The sequence below is a fragment of the Callithrix jacchus genome, chromosome 8 (genome assembly GCF_049354715.1).
Source record: "Callithrix jacchus isolate 240 chromosome 8, calJac240_pri, whole genome shotgun sequence".
Classification (NCBI taxonomy): Eukaryota; Metazoa; Chordata; class Mammalia; order Primates; family Cebidae; genus Callithrix; species Callithrix jacchus.
The window spans coordinates 126,739,056-126,762,699 of NC_133509.1; the positions used below are offsets into that span (position 1 = coordinate 126,739,056).

Sequence of the window (23,644 nt, forward strand, 5' to 3'; positions counted from 1 at the left end):
TGTGGATTAATGAACATTCTGGAGAAACAAATAATCTCACCACATAATGTTAGATTTTCCACACTTCTTAGTTCCTTGGCCCCAATTCCCCAGGGAGTGCCATGGAAGAAACTGAAATCTAGGAAGAAAGTGGCTTTTCATGCATGAGGGTGTTTTATTTCTGTTTCTAGGCCTTAGCTTGAATCAGTCCAAGGCTCTCTGTAACTGCCTGCTTGTGACTCTGACAGTCCTGGCCCTAGGGAGGAGTGTTCATTTGTTTCAGGGAACTGGGTCCCTGGAACACTTCGGTCGCCACTGAGACTATCACACAAGTTCCATTCATGACCTGGGTCAGTTCCTGTTACAATAAAATCTGGATTAGGAAACTTTCCATTCTGCAGGACAAAAAGATTTTCACACCCTAGTATACGGCCCACTTATTTTGAGAAGCACAGTGAAGCATTACTAATCTAGACTTTACTCATTCACAACTGCTGAGGATGCCAAAAGTGGATGGAATGGAGTGGACTTTAATTCAACCTTTATGAAAAACAAGGAAAGAAAGGGAAAGATTGAGAAAAGGAGTTATACATGGCCCTATGTGGGAAGCTACAAAGATAAATATTTGTAAGAGGTGGTCCCTATTTCCCAGGAGTTTACAATCGAGTAATCTTTTTCTAACTAAGAAAACAAAATTTAACTTAAAAAAAAAAGGGAGTTAATAAGAAAATTATAACAGAGTCCAAAAACTAGCAGGGGCAGAGAATCACAGTTCCTTGGGCTTGGAAGGAATTTATAAAAGGTCAACTAAGCCATCACATCTATGTTCTCACAACAAATTATTATGATTTCATTCATTCAACATTCAATCATTTATCCATTGATTCGAGAACTTTTTTTTTTTTTTTTTTGCATGCTCCCTGGGTGCCAGGCCTGGAGCGAGGCACTGATTACATGTAGAGATTTCAGAAGTTCACAAAGTATGTGTGCTTCCATACATGACTTCATTCATTCAATGTTCCCCAGTGAGATATGCTATTATACCTGGGTCACTGCCCTCTGTAAGTACTTTCTGTGATATCCCCAAGACTGGAGCCAGTGCTGGGTGCGGACAAACAGCTCTCAAACCAACATGCCAAACTGAGTGACTCCTCTCCCCCGTCAAACCCACCTCAGTCCTAGAAGGTAGCTCCATTGATTTTTGCATTAAGGGTCAGATGACAAGGAAGATGAGACTCCACCTCACCTTTCGGGAAATGACTCATCTGTTCTGTGTGATTGTGACCCCACTGTCCTGGAGGATGTCCCAGACTGGACATGTGTCCAGGAAATGAGAGGAAACACCCATAAAGGAAGCCCTTGCCCTTCAACCCCCAACCCCTCCCCAGGTCCCAAGTACAGGTGGAAGTTTCCAAAGCCAAAGCCCATTACCACTGCAATGAACACCGTCTTCCTCAAGTTCATATCCTGGGTCACAGCGGCAGATGAAAGAGCCGTAGGTGTTGACGCAGGTTTGCACGCAGGGGTTCTCAGTTGCACACTCGTTCACATCTGTGGAAAGCCAAGGCACATCGCTGACTGTCCTTCCAAGAGAACAGCCAGAATAACTAGGCAGAAAAATGTACCAGCAGTGAAATCTACCACCACCAGGAGATCAGAGTAGCAGGTACCGAGGCTCTCCATCCAGGACCTTTGGGATCGTGATCTCAGATCCCAAAGTGTTCACTTAAGAACTGGGGCCTCCATCCCCATGTCCCTTCTGGGGTCAAAAGTTAGGCAAGGTGGAAAACTTATGCATACACATGATATAAACATATATACATATACACCTGCTAGTAAGTCCATACCCCAAGTCTCCCCGTCAGGAACTTCCAGGACATACCTGCTCCTTTTCATCACCGGTTACATTCTGTCAGTGAGCTCCCCTCACCCTTATTGAATTGGAAATTTCAGATTAACAAATCACCATGATGATTCTAATAATATATTTATTATGCATAAATAACTTTGCTCATTGGGAAAGGATCTCGCACTCACTTTTCCTTACAATGAGGACCACTGCCCCACTTTAGAGGTTAAGTAGGTTAAAGAGAAGAACATCAAGAGACGCAAGGAGTAATGGGAAATCCCTTATCTTGAGTGTGGTGGTGGTGGTTTCATGTGAGTACACACATGTCAAAATTAATAAAATCATGGTGCAATTTATTAGATACTGATTATGCATCAATAGGTTGTTTAAGCATTATTGAACAATCAGGCACAGTGGCTCATACCTATAATCCCATCACTTCGAGAGGCTGAGGCAGGTGGATCGCTTGAGCCCAGGAGTTTGAGACCAGCCTAGGCAACACAGTGGAACCCCAAGACTCTGTCTCTACAGAAAATTTAAAAATTAGCCAGATGATGTGGCACACACCTGTGATCTCAGCTACCCAGGAGGCTAAGGAGGGAGAATCACTTGAGCCTGGGAGATTGAGGCTGCAGTGAGCTGAGATCATGCAACTATACTCCAGCCTGGGTGACAGAGTAAGCCCTTGTCTCAAAAAAAAAAAAAAAAAAAAAATTACAGGCTATGTGCGGTGGCTCACACCTATAATCCCAGCACTTTGGGAGGCCAAGGCAGGTGGATTACCTGAGGTCAGGCATTCAAGACCAGCCTGACCAACATGGTAAAGCCCCATCTCTACTAAAAAAATGCAAAAGAAATTAGCCAGGCATGGTGGCAGGTACCTGTAATCCCAGCTACTTAGGAGGCTGAGACAGGAGAATTGCTTGAACCCCAGAGGCAGGGGTTGCAGTGAGCTGAGATCATGCCACTGCACTTCAGCCTGGTTGACAGAGCAAGACTCTGTCTCGGGGGGAAAAAAAAAAAAAAAAAAAATATATATATATATATATATATACACACACACACACACACACACACACACACACAAACACATACACACATATGCACACACGCACATATATACATACATATACATATAATTGTTTTTGGAGACTGAGAGACTTGTACCCAAGTCCACCAGCTAACAAGGACACAGTGGGAACTGGAACATGAGTCAGGGGTCTTTCCACAATACCCAAGGTTCATGCTGCACAGCTCATGGTGGGGGGAGCGGAGAGGAGCCCCTTCCCCTCTGGCATTGGCTGACCCACTGTAAGTGCCATCCCACAATGCTCCACACGCCAATGGCCAAAGTTCCAGCTGAGAGATTTTCTATCCTCTTCCAAAGCCCAGGTAAACCTCTTGGGCCTCTGAAGAGATGTCTGTGTTTTCAGAAGTAAAAGCCTTCAGAGTGAGCAGCTTGAGAGGCTTTTCTTAAAGGTGGCAGGGCGGGGGGCTAATCCCATGCCCACAAAGCTCCTGCTTCCTGGCATCTTTGGAGATCTCAGGGTGAAAACAGATAAATCAATGAACAGCTGCAGAGAGAGGGTCTAGCAAGACACCAGCCCCCACCGGTGCCAGTGGAAGGTTGGGGTTTCCCCACCTGGGACAGGGGGAGGGGTGCAGGAAAATGTCTACTGTGCTAAGCCACTGAGTCTAAGTTCAGACAGGACGGTGCTGGCGAGTGTTAGGGCTGGTGGCCTCAGCCTCTGGCCAGGGGCTGGCCACTCAGATATGAATGAGCTCATCCCACCCTCTCACAGCTCTCAGCTGCTTCTAAAGAGCAGGGCAATCACAATGATTCTGCCCGCCCCCCCAGGGTTCTCGCTGCCCTTTCCTGCCAGCGCTTTCCAAATGCCCTTCTGAATCCACTGAGGGCACACAGAGCCCCACTCCGACCCGCTGGACAGGAAGTCTGGGCTCCTGGTTTTACTCTCAACTCTGCCACCACTTGGCCGCATGACCTTGGCCAAGTTGCTTAAGCTTTTTGAGCTTGACCTCCTCCTCTGTGAAGCAGAGCCACAGACACCTGCCTGCCGACCTCACGAGGTTATTTATTACTGAAGTTCGGTGAAATGAACAGACATGACAACGCTCCGAGCGTGCAAAGCACTCTTCCACACACGAAAAGCCAGGACTGCAAAAGCTCACTGGAGCATGTGACAGCCTGTGCTGCCCATGGGCCCTGCTGATGCAACATCCCAGTGGCTGAGTGCCCGTACCCAGGCCTGGGTGCCCGGCCTGCTGCTTTATTATGCTGTGGACTTGGCACTGCCAGGTTTATTGTCTGCTCTTTGTCACACACCTGTCCCTCAGAGGCCTAAAGGACACAGGCGCCTTTTGGCTCTGCTGGACATGGCTATGCCTCAGGAGGTAGTGGGTACACTGTGCCAGCCTGTGACTGCCACCTTTGATTCTAGGCCTTGGCACAGAGCGGCCTGCATCTGCCCTAAGCCGCTTATCACAGCAGCAAGGGAGCCAGGCGCCCGCTCCCGCTCCAGTGAAAGGAAGGGCCCTTGTTTATCCGCCTCCTCAACCTCCTGGCCTGGCGTCTACTCTCAGAAGAAAATGACCTCTTTTGGCGTGAGGAACAGAGTCCAGACTTCTTGGAACAATTAGCAGAACCAGCTTTGGAGGAGAGACTTAGAATCCAGGATCAAACTCTTTGACACTGATGCCTTCCTGTTTACCGACAATTTAGATACAATTAAACGAATGGAGACATAATATCTTCCAACTCTGCTGGCCAGGAGGCTGCCAGCCAGAACTCCAAGGGTGAATGAAACAAGGAAATGGGCCTCGCAAAACCTGAGGTCTCCAGACAAAGACCTCATTCTGCGTCTCTGGCACTGCCTCCAACCTGGGCCAAGCAGCTGCCAGGGGCTGGGGGCCTGGGCCGGGAGCCGGGAGTTGAGGGGGAAGCTGGGGGCCGAAGCAGGATTTGCACTAATTCCTTGGGTCTTAAGTCCCTCATTCACTTCCTGAGCAGCAGAAATCTTCAGATGGAAACCACGATAGGCATGCAACTTGTTTTTCTTACTTATCAGTATTTCAAGTGATCGTACGAAAAGCAGAAAATGCCTTTGTTTCAGTCTGGTTTTGTGGGGGCACGCTGAGTAGCAGGGGACGATACCATCACCACCAGACCCTTTGCTAAGGAGCAGGCCATCCTGGCACAGGTCGGAGGGAAAAGCATAGCAAGAAGCCTCAGAATTGCCCACGAAACCCCTGCATGGCATGGTTGTGTTTATTTTATGATTCACGGAGGGCCAGGGACCCTGAGCAACCCTCCTCAGGCCTCAGGAACTGAACTTAGGCTGCAGGACATGCAACGAAATTTCTGATTAGGCAAGAAAGCCAGCAAGGCTACCCCTGGAGAGTAGACACGGAAAAGAAGCGAAATTATGAAACTGTAGGCTCCAAGCCGGTCCATGATTGGGGTCCCACCCTCAGCCATATTCAGAGCATTTTTTGAGATGTTTCACAGAGCAAGGTTCAGGTCTCAGGTTTCTGTAGCAACGGGGATGGGCAGGCAGTGACAAGGAATGGGAATACACTTTAGCAGCAGTGTTTCCTACAAACATCAGCCGCCAAGCGCTGAAAAAAACCGCATCTAGTGTCACATCGTGTCCGAGTTATCACGCACATCACATACCTTGGCAAGACCTTCCATCCTCGTTGAGGGTAAAACCAGGGTTGCATGTACAAGAGTAGGATCCAGGAACATTCGCACAGAGCTGCTGGCAGTAACCATAGCGACATTCATCAATATCTGGAAACAGAAATGCAAGCAAAGTAAGACAAGTCTCATTCCCACTCACTGATGCCACCACTAGTGTGGCATGATTGCCCGGCTCTTCCCAAACAGGATATTGAAGGGAAGCAAAGGGGAACAAGCGCCAAGACAGTGCCTACTGAGTGTCACAGATAGGTATACTGTCTTGACTACAAGGCTCAATCTCCCCACAATCTTTCTCCTCCTCGACCCATCTCAGTCCCATAAATACCTGAACCTATCCTAAAAGTGGCAGAAGAAATTTCTGCTTTGAGTGGGATGTTGGGCAAGATGGGCTCTCCAGTTTTACCCAGCTCTAAGATTTGACTCTGAAGATTTATCCAATGTTAAGATTCAACTCAAAGATTCCATATAGAGGTTCCACTGCCCTGGGAAGGGACCAGTCAGCTTAACACGTAAGAAGAATCCATAGCATCACTCCAGTAGGCTCCTTGCCAGCAGCATGAACAGTGAACATGTCCAGCTGTCAGGAGCAAGAGCCAGTTAGGACGGGACGAGCTGGACAGCATGACAGTCTGGAGACCCATGAATCCAGTAACATGAGGATACTGGAGTTCACCCTGGATCTCCTCCCTGCACCAGAGTGAACATAAAACTCTGGATAAACACACCCCTTCCAAGCCACAGCTGGCCTTGCCAGGGAAAGTGGCGGCATTGTGGGTGAATGGATACTTTGAGCAGAGCTGGGCAATGTGACCTTCCTGTAACATGTATCCATCAATGGGGAACCTGATGTCATTGGGAAAGCACTTCTCAACACCCCAAGCTGACGTGATGATGGGCTGGAGAGTTCATTCCTGTGGGGTAAGGATAGTGAATGAAATCACCAGCCTCCTGGCAGAGTCTGAGATGGCATCAGTACAGGCTCCTGCTGTGACCAGTTGATCCGACTGTAGCTGGAGCTGGTCCTTATTCCCACGCCCCCCCCAATCTAACCAGGTTCCCTCCCTGATCCCCCTGTTCCTTTGGAACCAGGGACCATCCAGGATTCTGGAAGCCAGCTTAGAGTCTCAGTCCTTGCATCTGGTTTCTACCTACTTCCAGAAAGGACTCCACCTCCTGGACCCATCTCGATCCCTTACCTATTGTTCAGCCCTTCTCAGATTCCGTGCCCTGTCCTGTGATTCTATTTTGTCTCTAAGTCCCAGCTACTTCTAACCTGGCCCATCGCACTGCCCCTGAGTGCAGGGCAGCCCTTGCAAAGAAGGACCATTGGCTGTATAGTGGCTGGCCCTGACTTCTTCCCAGAATGCAATTGGGCACATCACCAACACCAGGCAGGCAGCAGGGGCTGGAGAGGGTACCTTTCGCTAGGGGTACCTTGGAGAAAAGGCAGCCCCCACCCCTCATTTTTCTGCAAAAGTAACATCTCCACTAGTACACAGAACAGACAGTATGTGGCTATGGAACTTGCACTTTGAAAGGGAAAGGTGAGTTTAGCCAGGGGAGGGCAGGAATTCTGCCATTATTAGGAGAGGTCTTCCTTTCAGATGTGAATGTGAGTGGCTGGGCCACATGGTACCATGCTAGGCTTCCATGAGCATCCCTCCAAAGCTCCATGCTCCCAGGAAGAGAACAACCCTCCCAGGTAGAGGAATGTCCGAGTTGCCAGCACCCCTCACATCCGAGGGTTTCCTGGCTCTAAGGTCTCTGGAACAGGGCTGGTACATCTTGGTCTTCCCTACCACTCGGATGCCCCTTGCGGTGGAAAAAAAACTAGACTGAGTTGCAGGAGACTCAGACGTTAGAAACAACTCACTTTGTCTATAGTGTTCCTTCTCTTTGAGTCTCAGTCCCCGATGCTATAAAAGTTGGATGACATAATATCCAACATCCTTTCCAGATCTGAAATTTGACATATTAAGTTCCTGTACAAATAACTCTCTCTCACTGATCTGCTTATGTTCAAACAAGTAGCATCAAATTTTCCATTAGAGCAGAGGTTAGTTTGAATGCACAGCGACAATCATAGTCACAAACGCCCATGTGCAAGCCTGGAAAGGAGAAGCAAGCCAATCCACGCCTCAAGGATGCTTCGGACAGGGCTTCAGGCAGACCCACTCAGCCTCAAGCAAGAGAAACTTGGAAAGAGGTAGCTTTTCTCTGTTTCCATGATTTTGTTCAGATCCGTTTCTCAGTCCCTCCAGGACTGACTTTCAGGCAACAGAATGGTGTCTTAGAGAATTTAAACTGGCAGGGCCTTTTCTAGAAAACACAGCATAGAAATCACACCCTAGAATTAGAAATTGAAGTGACAGCTAGAGTTTGCTATAAATTCATTCACTTGGCTAAACCCAAAACTAGAGGGGAAGAAAGGAAAACAACCTTCCAGTAAAAATAAACGGAAAGATCAGATAGCAGATGCCAACTGCAAAGGCGGTTCTCAATTGGTGAGGACTGACTCCTTAGGAGTGAAAGGGAAGGCCAGAGCTGGTGGGGTGGGTGTGGTGGTCGCCGGGCAGGTCAAAGACAGGGTGTTGGAAGGAACTGATGTAAGATCAGAATCTACTGATCCACATTCAAGACTTCGCACATTTCTGTGACTAAGCAAAAGTGTTCCCTTCTCTTAGCATTATTTCTAACTAAAGCAAAATAATCCTCACCTTTGTCACTTCCTGGCCTGGATATAAACTTTGTGAAAACAGGAAAAAAGTCTAGGTAAAATCAAACGTAAAAAATACATCCAAAACTGTAGCTCTTAAAAAATACATTTGAGGCCAGGCACTGTGGCTCACGCCTGTAATCTCAGCAGTTTGGGAGGCTGAGGCGGGCGGATGACTTGAGCCCAGGAGTTCAAGACCAGCCTGGCCAACGTGGTGAAACACCGTTTGTACAAAAAATACAAAAATTATCCTGGCATGGTGGTGCATGCCTATAATCCCAGCTACTCAGGAGGCTGAGGCAAGAGAATCGCTTGAACTTGGGAGGCAGAGGTTGCCGTGAGCCGAAATTGCACCACTGCACTCCAGCCTGGGTGAGAGAGTGAAACTATGTCTCAAAATTAAATACATTCAAAAACTATAATGACGACAAGATGGGGATGATGGCAGTTGGTTTTCAAGGGTGGCTGCACATGTGAGCTCAATAGCCTTCCACCCCCCCACACCCCCCTTGGCAAAGAAAAGCTTACTACCCTTAGGCAGCCAGCTGTGCCCACACCTCACAATGCCCCTGGCAGCCCTTAACTTCCAAGAGTCCCTGTGACCCCCAGAGAGCTGTTACCTAAGCACTGGCCTTCCAGTAGCCAGTATCCATCGGTGCAGGAGCAGGTGTACCCGCCTTCAGTGTTGATGCAGATCTGGGTAGGGTTGCACTGGTGGGAATCTGTTGCGCACTCGTCCACATCTGTAACACAGACATATTCCAAAGAATGTCACCCACATCCAGGGGAGCCACCAGGGGTGCCAGTGGCTTGCTTGTCTTGGCTGGGAGGCAGTTGATAATGTCACTAGGTTACACCCAAGGAGGTGGCTGCGCCTCCCTAATGGGCACCTCTAGGAGACACTGACCTGTAATGGAGGGATGGCTGAGCTAGTCTACTCACCAGACTAGCTCCATAAAGGGAAATCCACAAGGAGAAATGGCCAAGAAGGGAGCACATATCCTTAGGCACCCTCCTGCCATCCTATGCCATTACTCTCTGAAGGTACATCACCTTGAACAATAACCATTACTTGATTTAGAAAGGTATTTTGTATTAAGCTTATTCATTCGTATGTTAAACAGGGGTCTGCTGTGTACCTACGGTGTGCACAGAACTATGATAAACACCAGAGAACAAAACAAAAACTAAAGTAAAAGAAGTGTCCCCAACCAGTGGCGGTGGCTCCCGCCTGTGATCCCAGCACTTTGGGAGGCCGAGGCAGGTGGATCACCTGAGCTCAGGAATTTGAGACAAGCCCAGGCAACATGGTGAAACCCCATCTTTACGAAAAATACAAAAAGTTAGCTGGGCCTGGTGGCAAGTGCCTGTAGTCCCAGCTACTTGGAAGACTGAGCTGGGACTTCAGCCCAGGAGATGGAGGTTGCAGTGAGCCGAGATCACACCACTGCACTCCAACCTGGGAGACAGAGTGAGATCCTGTCTCAAAATAAAAAGTTCCCTACCAACAGATGCTGGGAGTCTAGTTGCTTAATCATATTCAACCATGAAAATCTTTCGGTCTGAAGTTCTCCAGTCTTCCGTCCACCCCAGAGTTCCCGGGGCTAATCTCTGTCTGTCCTCCGCTCACATTACAGCTCTCTATGCTGCTCCAGAGCCCACTACCATCTGTCTGGTGGCAGGAAGATACTTGTATCCACGTCACTCCCTTCTCCTTAATATAGAGCTTCAGAGCACAGATATCGAGCCATATTCACGGCCATTCCCAAGGCATCTGGGGTGGACACTTTACAGTCAGTGCTCAAAACTGTTTGTTGAAACTGAAACATCCTCCTCCCCTTTCTTCCCTGTACCCCACTTTAGGGGAGAGCACCCAGGATCCTGAAATGGACCTCCTGATGACACACTCTCACTTTGACCTAAAGGAAGAGACGTTTCACTCAACACTCCACAATGGTCCACCATGCGTCCTGGATCTGCCTGGCCCAGAGGACCCCAGCACTTTTCCTCCCTGTCAGTCCTGCCTTCACCTGCCCCATGGTGGGGCACCTTCCCTCCTCGCTTCATTCCCGCATCAGGGTTTGCTCATCTGCACCTTTTCTCCACCTTCACCGAATGGACCATCGTGCAGTCAGAAATAATATGAAGAGCTGCAATTCACTGAGCCTGTGTTATGCACCTGACACTTTCCTTGTTCCTGAATTTACTCTCCCATCACCCTGGGAGGTGGGCTCAAAATCCCCATTTTACAGATGGAAAAACTGAGTGGAAAGAGCTAATAATCATCAAGCCAAGAGCTGAGTCCAGGCCTCCCTGTCTGCCTGGCTCCACTCTGTGCAGGTCTCAACAGAGGTGGCACCACCCAGGAACAAGCAGATTCAGGCAGGGCTGGCAGCTCGGACTGAGGAGGGAGTGCCGAGCTTTTGCTGCTTTTGACTGACCCCACTCCCATGCTGTCAGCCGCCTGACACTGCAGATTGCAGACGTGATCATCATCCATTCACATGGCTTCTTTGAATACGTATGGTGGGGACGGTGGTATCTAAGACCCAAAGTGTAAGCTCCTTGAGGAAAAGGACCTCGTGCAGCATGGGGCTTTGTGTGCTTGAGTAAAATATTCAACTGGATGAGCAATGGTCCCTTGGATTCAGGTGATAGGGCCCAAAATCCACCATCCACCTGCAACAGCCCAACACAAACAACCCTGATCAGTCCCCACCCTATCCCAAAATGACAGCTGTCCGGGCATCCGTGGAACTGGCTCTGCCTCCCCTAAACAACCTCCAAGAACCTGATGCCAAGATGGCGGCAGCCTCCACTCTACCCTGAGGCTGAGCACATGCAGCCTCAGTGGCAAAGACCCAGCTCTGTTCTCAGTTGCAAGGACTCCAGCCTCCCCTTTGCCTCCCTTCCATCCAGCTCTGCCCACCCAGCATATCCTCCCAGGGGAGCTGGTGAATAATGCTTGGCCAGAAGCCACTCCTGCTCAAATCCACACTGAGGCCTATGACAATAAATAGTGCCACTATCTGCTGGTTCATATTTACATTTTCCCAGCAGGGAGTGATGGATGGCAATTGTGTCCTGGGAACAACACTGCCTTAGGAATTTCTGTTCTTTTTCCTGCCTTGAGGGGAATGAAGGGTGAGAGGGACCCATACGGGAGAAGAATCACTAGAGAGGCTCGGTGGCAGCAAGTTCCCAAGCCTCTGTGCTTATGTAATTTGCGTCCCACACAGTGTGCCTGCCAGGTCCTACAGAGCAAAACCAGACACAGGCAAGTAGGCCAGGCTGGACTCAGAGGGCATAAAGGACCCCATCTTGGGCATGTGCGCAGACTAATCAGGCCGAGAATCAAAATCTTTGAAGTTCACTCTTTTAAAAATTCCAGCACTTTTACCGAGCTAAAGAATTAACTCAGCCAGGCGCAGTGCCTCATGCCTGTAATCCCAGCACTTGGGGAGGCTAAGGTGGTTGGATTGCTTGAGTCTAGGAGTTTGAGACCAGCCTGGGAAACATGGTGAAACCCTGTTTCTGCTAAAAACATGAAAAGTTAGTCAGGTGTGGTAGTGTACACCTGTAGTCCCAGCTACCCAGGAAGATGAGGTGGGAGGATCACCTGAGCCCAGGAACTTGTACCCTGCAGTGAGCCAAGACTGCACCACTGACCTCCAGCTGGGGCGACAGAGCAACACCCTATCTCAAAAAAAAAAAAAAAAAAGAATAAACTCAGTTACACCCCACTTTTGTTGATATAGATTTTTAAATTAAAATTTTAACTTCCACTAACTTGTTTAATGAATTGTCAATATAAACTATATTTTGAGAAGTCAGTAAGTCCCTGACGTTTTCTGGCGGGGGAGTCTCTCATCTTTATATTCTCAAAACACACTTGGTGTAATGCTGTGTCCATGGTAAATGTTCAGTAACTATTGAATGAATGAACACAGCAAACATCAATGCCTTGCAGCCCCCAGGAAGGTTTTTCCCAGCCAACTAGCTGATAAGCCCATTTGGGTGTGTGTACTTTAAAAACAGCCACCACAGTCCAAACCACTCTCAGCTTACACACCTGACAGAGCTAAAACTGGAGTGTTCACATGGTGGGCTTCCTCGGCGGGCGGGTGGGGGGAGGGGTCTGAAAGACTCATCACACATTCCAGCTCACAGCGGAACTTCTTATATTAAATACATTTGACTTAAATCACAGAAGAAAAAAATACATTGAATCACTCCGAGGACATTCTCTGGCAGGGTCTCCCTTTCTGCATCAGTGGAAAAGTACAAGCTATGACAACCTGAGCAAGTGTCAGTATTCTTGTGTGCAAACAGGGCCTGCTATTTCCCTTCCTGTGCAATAGTCAGGAAGTCTAAGAGAAAAGAATGTTGGGTTCATTCAATCCTTTATGTATTCATTCACTTGCTCACTCATTCATGCTTTTTTTTTTTTTTTTTTTGAAATAGAGTTTTACCCTGTCACCCAGGCTGGAGTGCAATGGCACAATATCGGCTCACTGCAACCTCCACCTCCCAGGTTCAAACAATTCTTCTGCCTCAGCCTCCTGAATAGCTGGGATTACAGGCACCTGCCACCACACCCAGCTAATTTTTGTATTTTTAGTAGAGACAGGGTTTCACCATGTTGGCCAGGCTGGTCTCGAACTCCTGACCTCATGATCCACCCGACTTGGTCTTCCAAAGTGCTGGGATTACAGGCATGAGCCACCACCCCCAGCCTCATTCATTCTTTATGCTCTACAATGACCATGTGTGCATGTGTGTGTGTGTCCCTCCCCAGCCTCTACATCCTTTGGGAGAGCTGGTATCCAGCATATTCCCTCCTGCTGTAAGGTACCCAGAAGTAGACTTTACTGAGAGTCCCTCTGCTGGCTCCCTGCTCCCTCCTGGGTGCTGTCACCCCAGTCAGCTGCCTGGGCACTTGGAGGATTCTGCCACAGCAACCATTGCTCGGCTCTCCCCAGGTGGGGCAATGTCTATCTGCTACCCAGGTGACCAGCACCCTGGCAACTGGAGGAAAGCACTCATCAACTCTTCCAGAACCTGGAAAGGCCCAGGAAGAAGGCGTCATCAGCATCAAACAGTACAGCTCTGCTCACCTTGCAGTTTCACCTGCACTGACTGGTACCTCTCCCTTCAGAAGTCCAGAGTGGCCTGCTCAGTCTGAAACAACTGCTCACTTAGGAAAGTCATCAAAACCCATCAATATCACCTCCTTGATCCCTTCCAAGAAGGATATAGACAGAAAGGGCTTTCAGGCCCCAGGACAGTGGCCCATTTATTTGGGAAGCTCTTTTAGGATTTCGTTCCCTGAGCTCTGTCTCACATTCCCCAGCCAGACAGTGAACTTCACATGGGCAGGTATGCTAAGACAGTGGGAATAAACAGATGTCCCTCAGGCTGGAGTGTTTTAAGGGAGTAAAAGAATGTTATTCAAGTACAGTCAAGATGTTACAGAGGCGCCAGATGAAGGACCTTGCCTTGACACATCAAAATACAACTGTCCAACAATCTTGGGGACAACAAAGTGAACAGACCTTCCATTCTGACCCAAGGGGCAGCATAGGAAGGGGCCACAGCCCACACATCTGCTGACCGTTCTAGCCCTTGGAGCAGGACTCTGCAGAGGAAGCCAGTGGTGACTGACACTCCTCTCCTTCACTGTATGGAGTTCTCAGAGAGCTTCGTGGGGATTACACGGTTGGTTTAGGCCAATTTTATGTCCTCCCCTTGGGAGTAGGCTGGTTCTCAGAAAACATCACACAACCCGCTTTTCTGTCTCCATATAAAACTAATGTTTCCAAGTATGATCTTAGTATTAACTCACAGATTATTAAATAAAATCTCTATAGGTAGTTATAATAGACTTAATATACCACATTAAATATACATATTATATGTTCAAATATAAATTGAATGCACATATTATATACATGCATTTACATTCCAGCATTTATTCCTGAAAGTTGAAGAGAAAATACCTTGTTTTCATAACACAAATTCTAGCAGAAATAAAATATCCTTCAAAAAAGGTAAAAACAAAACAAAACAATAACAATTTCCCCACGCCCACTGGGAGAACATTCCCTAGGTCATTCTCCCCGCATCAAAATTTAAAAGAGAAACACACTAAAGGGCTGAGAACTCCCCAGAAAAGGCTAGCAGGTAAAAGAATAAGAATTTTGGGAACACACAGGGCTGGGTGGGAATCCAGGCTCCCACATTGGATAACTCAATAAGGCAGGGCAAGTTCCTTAGCCTCTGGGATCCTTGGGCGCTCTGCAACAGGGCTAATGTAGCCGCCTCGTGGGTAGAGGTGAGCATTCATAAATTAACAGGAGCACAGGTCCCAGCCTGACTGCCTGGCACTGTGCTGTTCCTAACAGCCGTAGAAGATCGAAGAAGCTTGGTTTCTGCCTCCTGCAGATGCTGTTCTGGAATTCACTGAAGACACCAGGATGACAGCACAGGGGTCTCATGGGCTATAAGCATGGTTAGTTCTGATTCAACCACAGCCAAAGCCAGGGACTTCTCCCACTTGAACCCCAGACACACGGCAGGAGATCTGGACAAGAGGTAAGGAAAGCCAGGGTACATTCCTTCATGGCGTCTCTGTTTCACCTCTGCATACAGGCATCTCTGGGCCCATCTATGATTCCATAATTGTAGGCATCCGAAAGCATTAAGGCACGTGTGTCTTGTGGCCAGGTAGCATCAACCTTTCCACAATCTGATTCTTGCCTCTTCCCGTACCTTCTTTGCTCCAATCCTGCGAACAGGGAAAGTCTGACTTTGTGAGCCTGCGAACACAACCTTGGCCAAATGTCTCTATTCTTGTGTGAGAATAGCCATCAGCCAAAGGGAAACATTCTCACTGGGTGACACTGGGAGAAGCTGTCCAAGAACCCTTGGAAGACACACCTTTCCAAGGCCTCCATTCTCCCTTTCTTGGGCATAGCAAAAATCATTTCCTTGGTAGTAAATTTTTACCCAGTGAAATAACATGTTTTCCCAGCCCATTTTTGTTCCTTCCTCACTCAAGCTAATGGGGCTTGATAAGAAAGAAGAAAATAACAATGGCACATTCCTACGCCTCCAAGCGAAGCCAGTTTCAGGCCTGCTGCTGGGCTGGGCCGGTGCCATTTTTCAGCAAGACGAGCCCAGCCAAGGCTGGAAGCTACACAGGACCTACTTCCCAAACACCTGTTTAATTAAAGATCTCAGTGTTGGAGAACTCGCTGTCGAATTCCTAGGACATCTGCGCTCCATGTGTCTTACGGTCCTGGCCAATCACAGGAGCCAGATCTTTTTGTGTTTACAGCACTTTCCCCAACACTTGAGATTAAGCATGGAATACAAAGTTTGTTCATTTTGCGCCTCTGATTAGGCAACAAATATGCAGTCCATTTTCCAAACAACAAAATATCCTTCCCTCTTGAATGAAACCAGCTGGAATCCAGGTCCCAGCGTCTCCGTGGATTCTCTTCCTCTACCCCTAAAGTGAGAGATGGAGGAGAGTTCTGAAAGGCCCCTTCTTGCTATGACCTTCTACAGAGACAAACTGTACAACTAATGGAGATCACATTGTTTGTTTCTTGGGTAATGACTTTCATCCCCAGAGCATCAGCTTGGTAAACATCCGCTGACTTTAGTTGCTTTCAAACTGGGCAGTGAATTGGCCAAGCCCATTCAACTTTTGCCAGTGTCTGAATGGTCACTGCCATGGGGGCAGGGGAAGCACATGTCCCCTTGAGCATCATGCATCAAGATGTCCTGAGAGGAAGGGGACACGTCATGTCTAATTGTCAACCTAGACATGGGTTGGTTGGTTTTTTGTTTGTGTGTGTGTGTGTTTGTCATTGTTGTTTTCAAAAAGCCACGAGGCTTTGGCCATTATTGTGAATGTAAAGCAAACAGAGGTGGAATTCAAACTAGATTTCCATTTGCTAAAATTTTTGCCGTTCGGGCATCAACAGAGATTTGGGAATCTTTAGAAGCCAGTCGTTTCCAAACCTGGGTACCCAAGGGAATTGTCTGACTAAATCAGCATTTCTGGGGCCGAGGCTTGGAAAGCTGTGTTATTTTAAACTTACCTAAATGAATCCAATGCAGAACTGTATCTAAAACTCACTGTGCCAAACCAATACTTCTCAGACTTTAATATGCGTATGACTCATCAGGGATCTTGTTAAAATGCAGATTCTAATTCACTGGATTCCACATTCCTAACGAGCTCCCACGTGAGGTCAATGCTGCTGGCTCAGGGACCACACTTTGAGTAACAAGGTGCTAGACTGTTCCAAGTGGTATTTGGTTCTGTATCCATGCACCCTGCTCAGAGTTTCAGAAACTGTTAGGTTGGTGCAAAAGTAATTGCAATATTTAAGAGATCTAAAATGAAATTTAAGTTTTCAAAAACCAAGCGGCACGTTCACTTGTAAGCAGGAGCTGAGCCATGGGTATCACAGACACGAAGATGGCTACAACAGACACTGGGGCTACTAGAGGAGGAAGGGAGGGAGGCAAGTGTTGGAAAACTAATCATGGGAACTATGCTCAGTACCTGGGTGGCGGGATCCATCACGTCCTCAGCATCACACAAAATACCCAGGCAACAAACCTGCACATGTACCCCCATATCGAAAATAAAAGTTGAAATTATTTTTAAAAAAGGGAAAAAAATCAAGCAGTGATTCTTAACTGAATTCTTTTCTAAGATAAAGCCTGCTGGTTATAACAGTGTTATTTTTGGAGTCTTACTAGAGTCTCCAGCACAGTCTAGCCAAAACAGTGCTTTTCTGGTGTGCGGACAAAGCCTTTCTTTAGCTCCACCCTGCAGGTGCCTACTGCTGCAGTGCCTTGAGCAGGGCGTTGTGTGCTTCCAGAAGGTTCTCCTCCCTTTAGGCCTCTAGTGGGGTTTTGATTCCCTATGAATCGATTCCCTGAATCTTACCTAAGTTCTTAGAAATGCTACCCATAAAGGGATGACAGAAAGTACAAAAGACCCAATGAGGAGAAAGGACAACATACTTCTTCCAACACAGAGCATCCCTTTCTTTCTTTTTTTGGGGGGATGGAGTTTCACTCTTATAGCCCAGGCTGGAGTGCCACGGCGCAATCTCAGCTCACCACAACCTCCGCCTCCCAAGCAATTCTCCTGCCTCAGCATCCTGAGTAGCTGGGATTACAGGCATATGCCACCATGCCTGGCTAACTTTGTATTTTCAGTATAGACAGGGTTTCTACTTGTTGGTCAGGCTGATCTTGAACTCCCGACCTCAGATGATCTGCCTGCCTCGGCCTCCCAAAGTGCTGGGATTACAGGCATGAACCACCACGCCCAGCCCACATCATCCCTTTCTAACTGAGTACTCATGAACGCAGTTTCTACATGCTGTGGATCTTGACTCCTGGCATCGGCCCCTCTCCCCAAGGGCTCTTCCTTTGCATTGCCCCCGAGCCTATTCCTTACCCTTCCTGACCTGTATCACTGTCAGTGATCTCCTTGCCCCCTCCCACCTACTCCCCACGCCAGCGCTGCATTCCCAGTGCTCTGTCTCGGCTCTCAGTGCCACTGTTTTCCAGTGGCCCAGGCTAGAGACCACAGTAACTAGACCTGCCCTCACCTGTCAGCAGCTTCATGACATGCCCTGTCGTGTGTCCCCAGCCCTCTGCAGCAACCTCGCATGCTTGTGTGAGTGCCATGTCTGTCTTCCACTCCTGGCTGCAAGCTCTAGGGGGGCAGGTGATAGGAGTTCCATTTTAGATATGAGGAGGCTGCCGTGCAGAAGGTAACTGATGTGCACACGGTCACTTCCCACTCTCATACGATTGCCAAGGCCGGGCAATTCTCCTGAAAATCCTGCAAATTCCCCTTATTCCTTATATCCCCTACCCCAAAGACTACAGGTCCTCACTGTCTTTTCTCTGAATGATTTTAATAACTTCATCACTCATCTGGCAGCTCCAATCCCTCCCTGGTGGAAGCACACTAAGTGGTAAACCTCCAGAACCACCTCAAACACAAAAATGGCAAGTTTACATTTCCTTCTTAGAACCCTCATGGCATAGGCTTTACATGTTGGCAACACTGCATGTTAAGCCTACTTTCCTGCTCACGCATGTGCGAAGCACGTCTCATTTTGTAGCCATTCACTTCATACAACATAGTTAGCCATGGGCTTCTTGAAAGCAGGAAAGGGGCCTTATTCACAATCGTATCTTAAGCACCCAGCACAGTGCCTGGCATGCTAGAGAGGACTGAAGTGAATTATACTAGAAATGAAGACACTTGACTCTAAGACTCTTCTAAATGCAAGAGGGAAATTCAGTTAAGCCACCAGACACATCAGAAGAGACAAGTCCACCATCTACCTCCCTGTGTCCCATCTCTCACTCCCAGGGGAAGAAGAATGACCAGTGGGTATTGGCTGACAATTTCAACTCCAACGAAGCCAGAGGCTCAGGCTCAGAGTGCCTGGAGGCCTAGTCCCACCCTCGTCGAGGCCCAGGGCACTGGACCTGGAAGTGTCCTCAAGTTCCAGAAGTTCTAACATACCATGAGTGTCTTAGTCCTGGGGGGCTGCTCTGACAAGGACACCTTAGACTGGGTGACTTACACAAGAGGCATTTGTTTCCCACAGTTCTGGAGGCTGGAAGCCCAGGATAAGGTAACCGGCACCGTCAGGCACTGGTGAGAGCCCTCACAGGGCAGAGAGAAGGCTCAGCATTCCTCATCCCCTTCTCAGGGCACCAGTCCCATCGTGGGGGCTCCAGCCCTGTGACCTCATCCAAATGTAATCCCCTCCCAGAGGCCCCATCTTGTAGTAACATCACACTGGGGATAATGGTTTTCGACATAGATTTGGGAGGATACATTCAGTACACGTTCGACAATCATAGGAGGGAGGAGCATCATAGAAGGGAAAAGGTACACCTTCCTGGCCTGAAAATTGACATCATCAGGACCTCTTAGGGCATACCTGGGAAATCTATTTTTCAAACTGGCCGTGAGAATACCCAGGTGTGCAAATTCAGCCCTTGGGATCTATCAGCCCATCGTCAGCAACAAACATTCCCAGCTGGGTCACGCTCAGAGCATGATAATGAAAGACACATGTGCACCCTTCCCACACCTGCGGTGAGAAGACCCGGCCACCACTTCTGATCCCATCACAACTCACCAGGGTGACCGTGTGCCTATCAGTTACCTTCTGCATGGCAGCCTCCTCGTGTCTAAAATGGAACTCCTATCACCTGCCCCCCTAGAGCTTGCAGCCAGGAGAGGAAGACAGACATGGCACTCACACAAGCATGCGAGGTTGCTGCAGAGGGCTGGGGACACACGACAGGGCATGTCATGAAGCTGCTGACAGGTGAGGGCAAGTCTAGATGCTGGACAATGACCTCGGGGAAGGGCTCCCTCACATACACACATTCCTGGAATCCAAGCCTTCTAGGACAAGGTGCAGAAGTGCCAGATGGCTCTTTTACAGTAAGTTACAAGAAACAGGCCAGCAGGTGACTAAGAATACAAACTTTTTTTAAATTTTCTTTTCCTGATACAGTCTCTCTGTGTCACCCAGGCTGGAGTGCAGTGGCACCATCTTGGCTCACTGCAACCTCCACCTCCTGGGTCAAGCGATTCTAGTCCCTCAGCCTCCCGAATGGATGGGATCACAGATGTGCGCCACCACGCCCAGCTAATTTTTGTATTTTTAGTAGAGACAGGGTTTTGCCATGTTGACCAGTCTGGTCTCGAACTCCCAATCTCAGGTAATCTGCCCGCCTCTGCCTCCCAAAATGCTGGGAGTACAGGTGTGACCATGGCCGACTAAGAATCTGAACTTTTTAGTCAAAGACCAACCCACTCTGCCAGTCCTCTGTCCTCTCCCCACCCTTCCACCCCAGTAAGGTCCAAAGCTCCCTACTCCTCATCTCTAGCCGCTGACAACCCTACTGTAGCAGAAAATAGCATGGAGGCTATGGCCCAAGAGGAACTGGAAGCCCAGGATATGAGAGGAAGAGACTAAAGCCTGCTGGGATCCTACGGGTGAGGGAGAGGGAGCAAGAAAGAGTCCTGAAACATACCACTTCCCAGTCTAGGGGTGGCCACAGGCCCTGGGAGTCTAGAAGTGAGGGCCACACCCACAAACAGTACAGGGCTGAAATAGCCATGCCCTGCTCCCCATCACCCTTTGGACTTGGTAAGAGTTAGATTCGATGACATGAACCTAAAATAAATATTTGGACAGATTAAACACTTTTCAGGATTGCATGTTTACCTGGCTGATGGAGTGGGGCAGCCCTTTCCCAGCCACCCTGCTGTGGGCACCAGCAGATTCCTCCATGTCTCCAGTGAGGAAGGCAGGGAGACAAGGGAGCTACCTGAGGGGTAACCAGCGGGTTGACCTGCCAGACCACCCTTACCTTCCCTCCCACTGGAAAGGCACAGTGCCCAGGAGTCATTTATGCTGTAACATACCAGTGGGGCAACACTGGTATCAGTATTAGGAATTCAAAGATAAATGACACACAGGCCATGTTTGTTTACAGTCGAGTTGAGACCAGAAAAGAGACCAGGTAATCCCAACTCAAGATGGTGAGTGTCCTGCTGGAGAGAAGAATGGGGGCATTCCTAGATGGAACAGCCTTCCTGGAGTAGAAGATACCAGATGGATCTAGAAGGTTCCTACAGCAGAGACTATCATCCACCAATATCCGTTCTCCCAACCAAAGATTGCACTTTTAAGCCTCTCTCATAGTAAAGCATGGCTATGTGACTAAGCTCCGGCCAGTGGGATATAAGTAAATGTAATACGCACAATGTCTGAGTCATGCCTTTAAAAAGAATTGGTACATAATCCCCTTGTCCCTTCTCTCCCTCTTCTAGTTGGGATGCAGATGTGATGGTAAGAGCCAGAGCAGCCATTTTGGACCCAGAGCTGAAAACTACACATTGAGTCTACCAGCCCTAAACTACCTGCCTCTGAACTGCAGCGTGAGAAATAAAATTCTCTCCTATTTAAACCAGTATTTTGAAGGTCTCTTTGTTGCAGTGGCTTAGCATGTACCCCAATACAAATGAGTAGGAGTTTGCCAAAAGAAGAAGGTAGGGAACAGCATGTGCAAGGGCCCAGAGACATGAGAGGCACCGCACAGTTAGAGAGCTGAGGGGAGCTTAACTAGAGCAGTTAAAACACGTGAGAGTGCACAGTGAGAGCTGGGCTGGGGGTGGAGGATGAGATGGGAGCCCATCTATAAAGGCATCATGTGCCAAGCAAAGGAGCCTGGAGGAAGAGAATGAGGAGGATAATGGAGGCAGAAAGGATTGTCAACAGGGAAATAAAAGAAAAGAGATGGATGAAGAAGAAACAATAGAGAGAAAGGAAGGAGTAAAAACACGGCCATCCTCTCCTACATGTGGGAACTGGTACTGGTTCTGCCTTAGGGAATGTTTTCTCCAGTGAGATGCCCTTACACATTAGTCCTAGCCCCTTGTAGTTCAGCAAAAAATTGGCATTAAGGCCAGGTGCAGTAGCTCATGCCTGTAATCCCAGCACTTTGGGAGGCTGAGGCAGGCAGATCACAAGGTCAGGAGTTCAAGACCAGCCTGACCAACATGGTGAAACCCTGTCTCTACTAAAATACAAAAATCAGCCAGGCATGGTGGTGTGTGCCTGTCATCCCAGCTATACAGGAGACTGAGGCAGGTGAATCACTTGAACCTGGGAGGCAGAGATTGTAGTGAGCTGAGATCGTGCCACTGCACTCCAGCCTGGGTGACAGAGCAAGACTCCATCTCAAAAAAAAAAAAAAAAAGGAAGGAAACTCTTCTAACACATGCTACAATATGAATGAACCTTGAGGACAGTATGCTAAGTGAAAAAAACCACCTCATAAAAAACATAAATACTATATGATTCCATTTATATGAGGTATGTAAAGCAGTCAAATTCACAGAAACAGAAAGTAGAATGGTGGTTACCAGGGGCTAGAGGGGGAAGACGGAGTGCTGCCTAATAGACATGTAGCTTTTGCTTGGAAGATGAAAAGGTTCTGCTGTATAACCATGTAAATATACTTAACACCGCTGAACCGTGCACTTGAAAATGGTCAAGGCGATACATTTTGTTATGCATTTTTACTATAATAAAGTGAATATCTGTGAATCGAAACAGATTTCTTCATTGTCTGCATTCCAAGTTCTATAATCTGTTCCTACTCCAAGAAATAACCTGTGATCTGAAACAAAACCCCATGAAGAAGAGTCCAGCGGCCACCCTGCGTTCCTGGGAAGCTTCACTCCACCCACACAGCCCACAGCTCTTCTGCAGCCCCATCTCCACAAACGAATGGAGATTCAAGTATCACGGAATGGGAGTAGAGTGCCGGGGAGAAAGGGATGGAGGCGGAGGACGACGAAGGTGCAGAAGGGGTGGCAGGGAAGAACGGAAGCTGGAACAACGAGGTCTGGACTATGATCTGAGGATCTCGGGCCTCTGGTAACTGATTCAAAGGCCAACATAGGCAGGTGAGAACACCAGCTTTGGGGTCAGATATAGTTCAAATCCTGCTGCCCTCAGTGTTTTTCTTTTTTTTTTTTAGCCTTGTAATTGTTTCTTTTTGTTTGCTTTTTGATGCGGAGTTTCACCCTGTCACCCAGGCTGGCTGGAGTGCAGCGGCGCAATCTCTGCTCACTGCAACCTCCACCTCCCGGGTTCAAGAGATTCTCTCACCTCAGCTTCCCAAGTAGCTGGGATTACAGGTGTGCACCACCATGCCCAGCTAATTTTTGTACTTTTAGGAGAGACAGGGTTTCACCATGTTGGGAAGGCTGGTATCAAACTTCAGACCTCCTGTGATCCACCTGCCTCAGCCTCCAAAGTGCTGATTTTACAGGCGTGAGCCACAGCACCCAGCCAGCTTTGTAATTTTGAACAAGTTTTTTGGTTGCTTGCTTGCTTGCTCGCCCCTAAAAGCCTTGGTTTCCTTGTTTGTGAAAGGAGTTAGTGATGGTACTTAAGTCACAGGATTTTGTGAGGATCATATGTAATTAAAGCTCTTAACACAGTACCAGGCACAGAAGTGGCCCTCAGTCCAGAAGGGCTATAGCTTCATCTCAAGAAGTACAAGGAGGAAGAAGAGGAAGAGAAGGGAGGGAGAGGGCGGGGGACCCACCTCCTAAAAGAAAAGGTAAAGAAGGAACTGAAAGCCAGGTTCTAGACTGGAACTTTCCACTAGCTCCACAGTGGCCTTCCAGCAAGTCTCTCTCAGCTTGTTTGAGAAAACAAGGTCTCTGAGGTGTCTTCTGTCTGAAAAGGTTGATGAATCCAAATGCTCAGGTGCGCAGTTGAGCTCC

At 48.2% G+C, this 23,644-nt stretch overlaps 1 protein-coding gene across 2 annotated transcripts in view; it reads right to left on the reverse strand.

Annotated features, from left to right (window-relative positions):
• FBLN5 (fibulin 5) overlaps window positions 1-23,644 on the reverse strand; it is an 81,038-nt gene that overhangs the window by 17,676 nt on the left and 39,718 nt on the right. For both annotated transcript variants that reach the window (XM_017977303.4, XM_017977302.4), the window contains exons 5-7: window positions 8,886-9,008; window positions 5,523-5,639; window positions 1,411-1,530 (exon numbers count right to left, since the gene is read on the reverse strand). In XM_017977303.4, coding sequence (XP_017832792.2) covers window positions 1,411-1,530; window positions 5,523-5,639; window positions 8,886-9,008 — 360 coding nt within the window. The remainder of the gene's footprint in view (window positions 1-1,410; window positions 1,531-5,522; window positions 5,640-8,885; window positions 9,009-23,644) is intronic.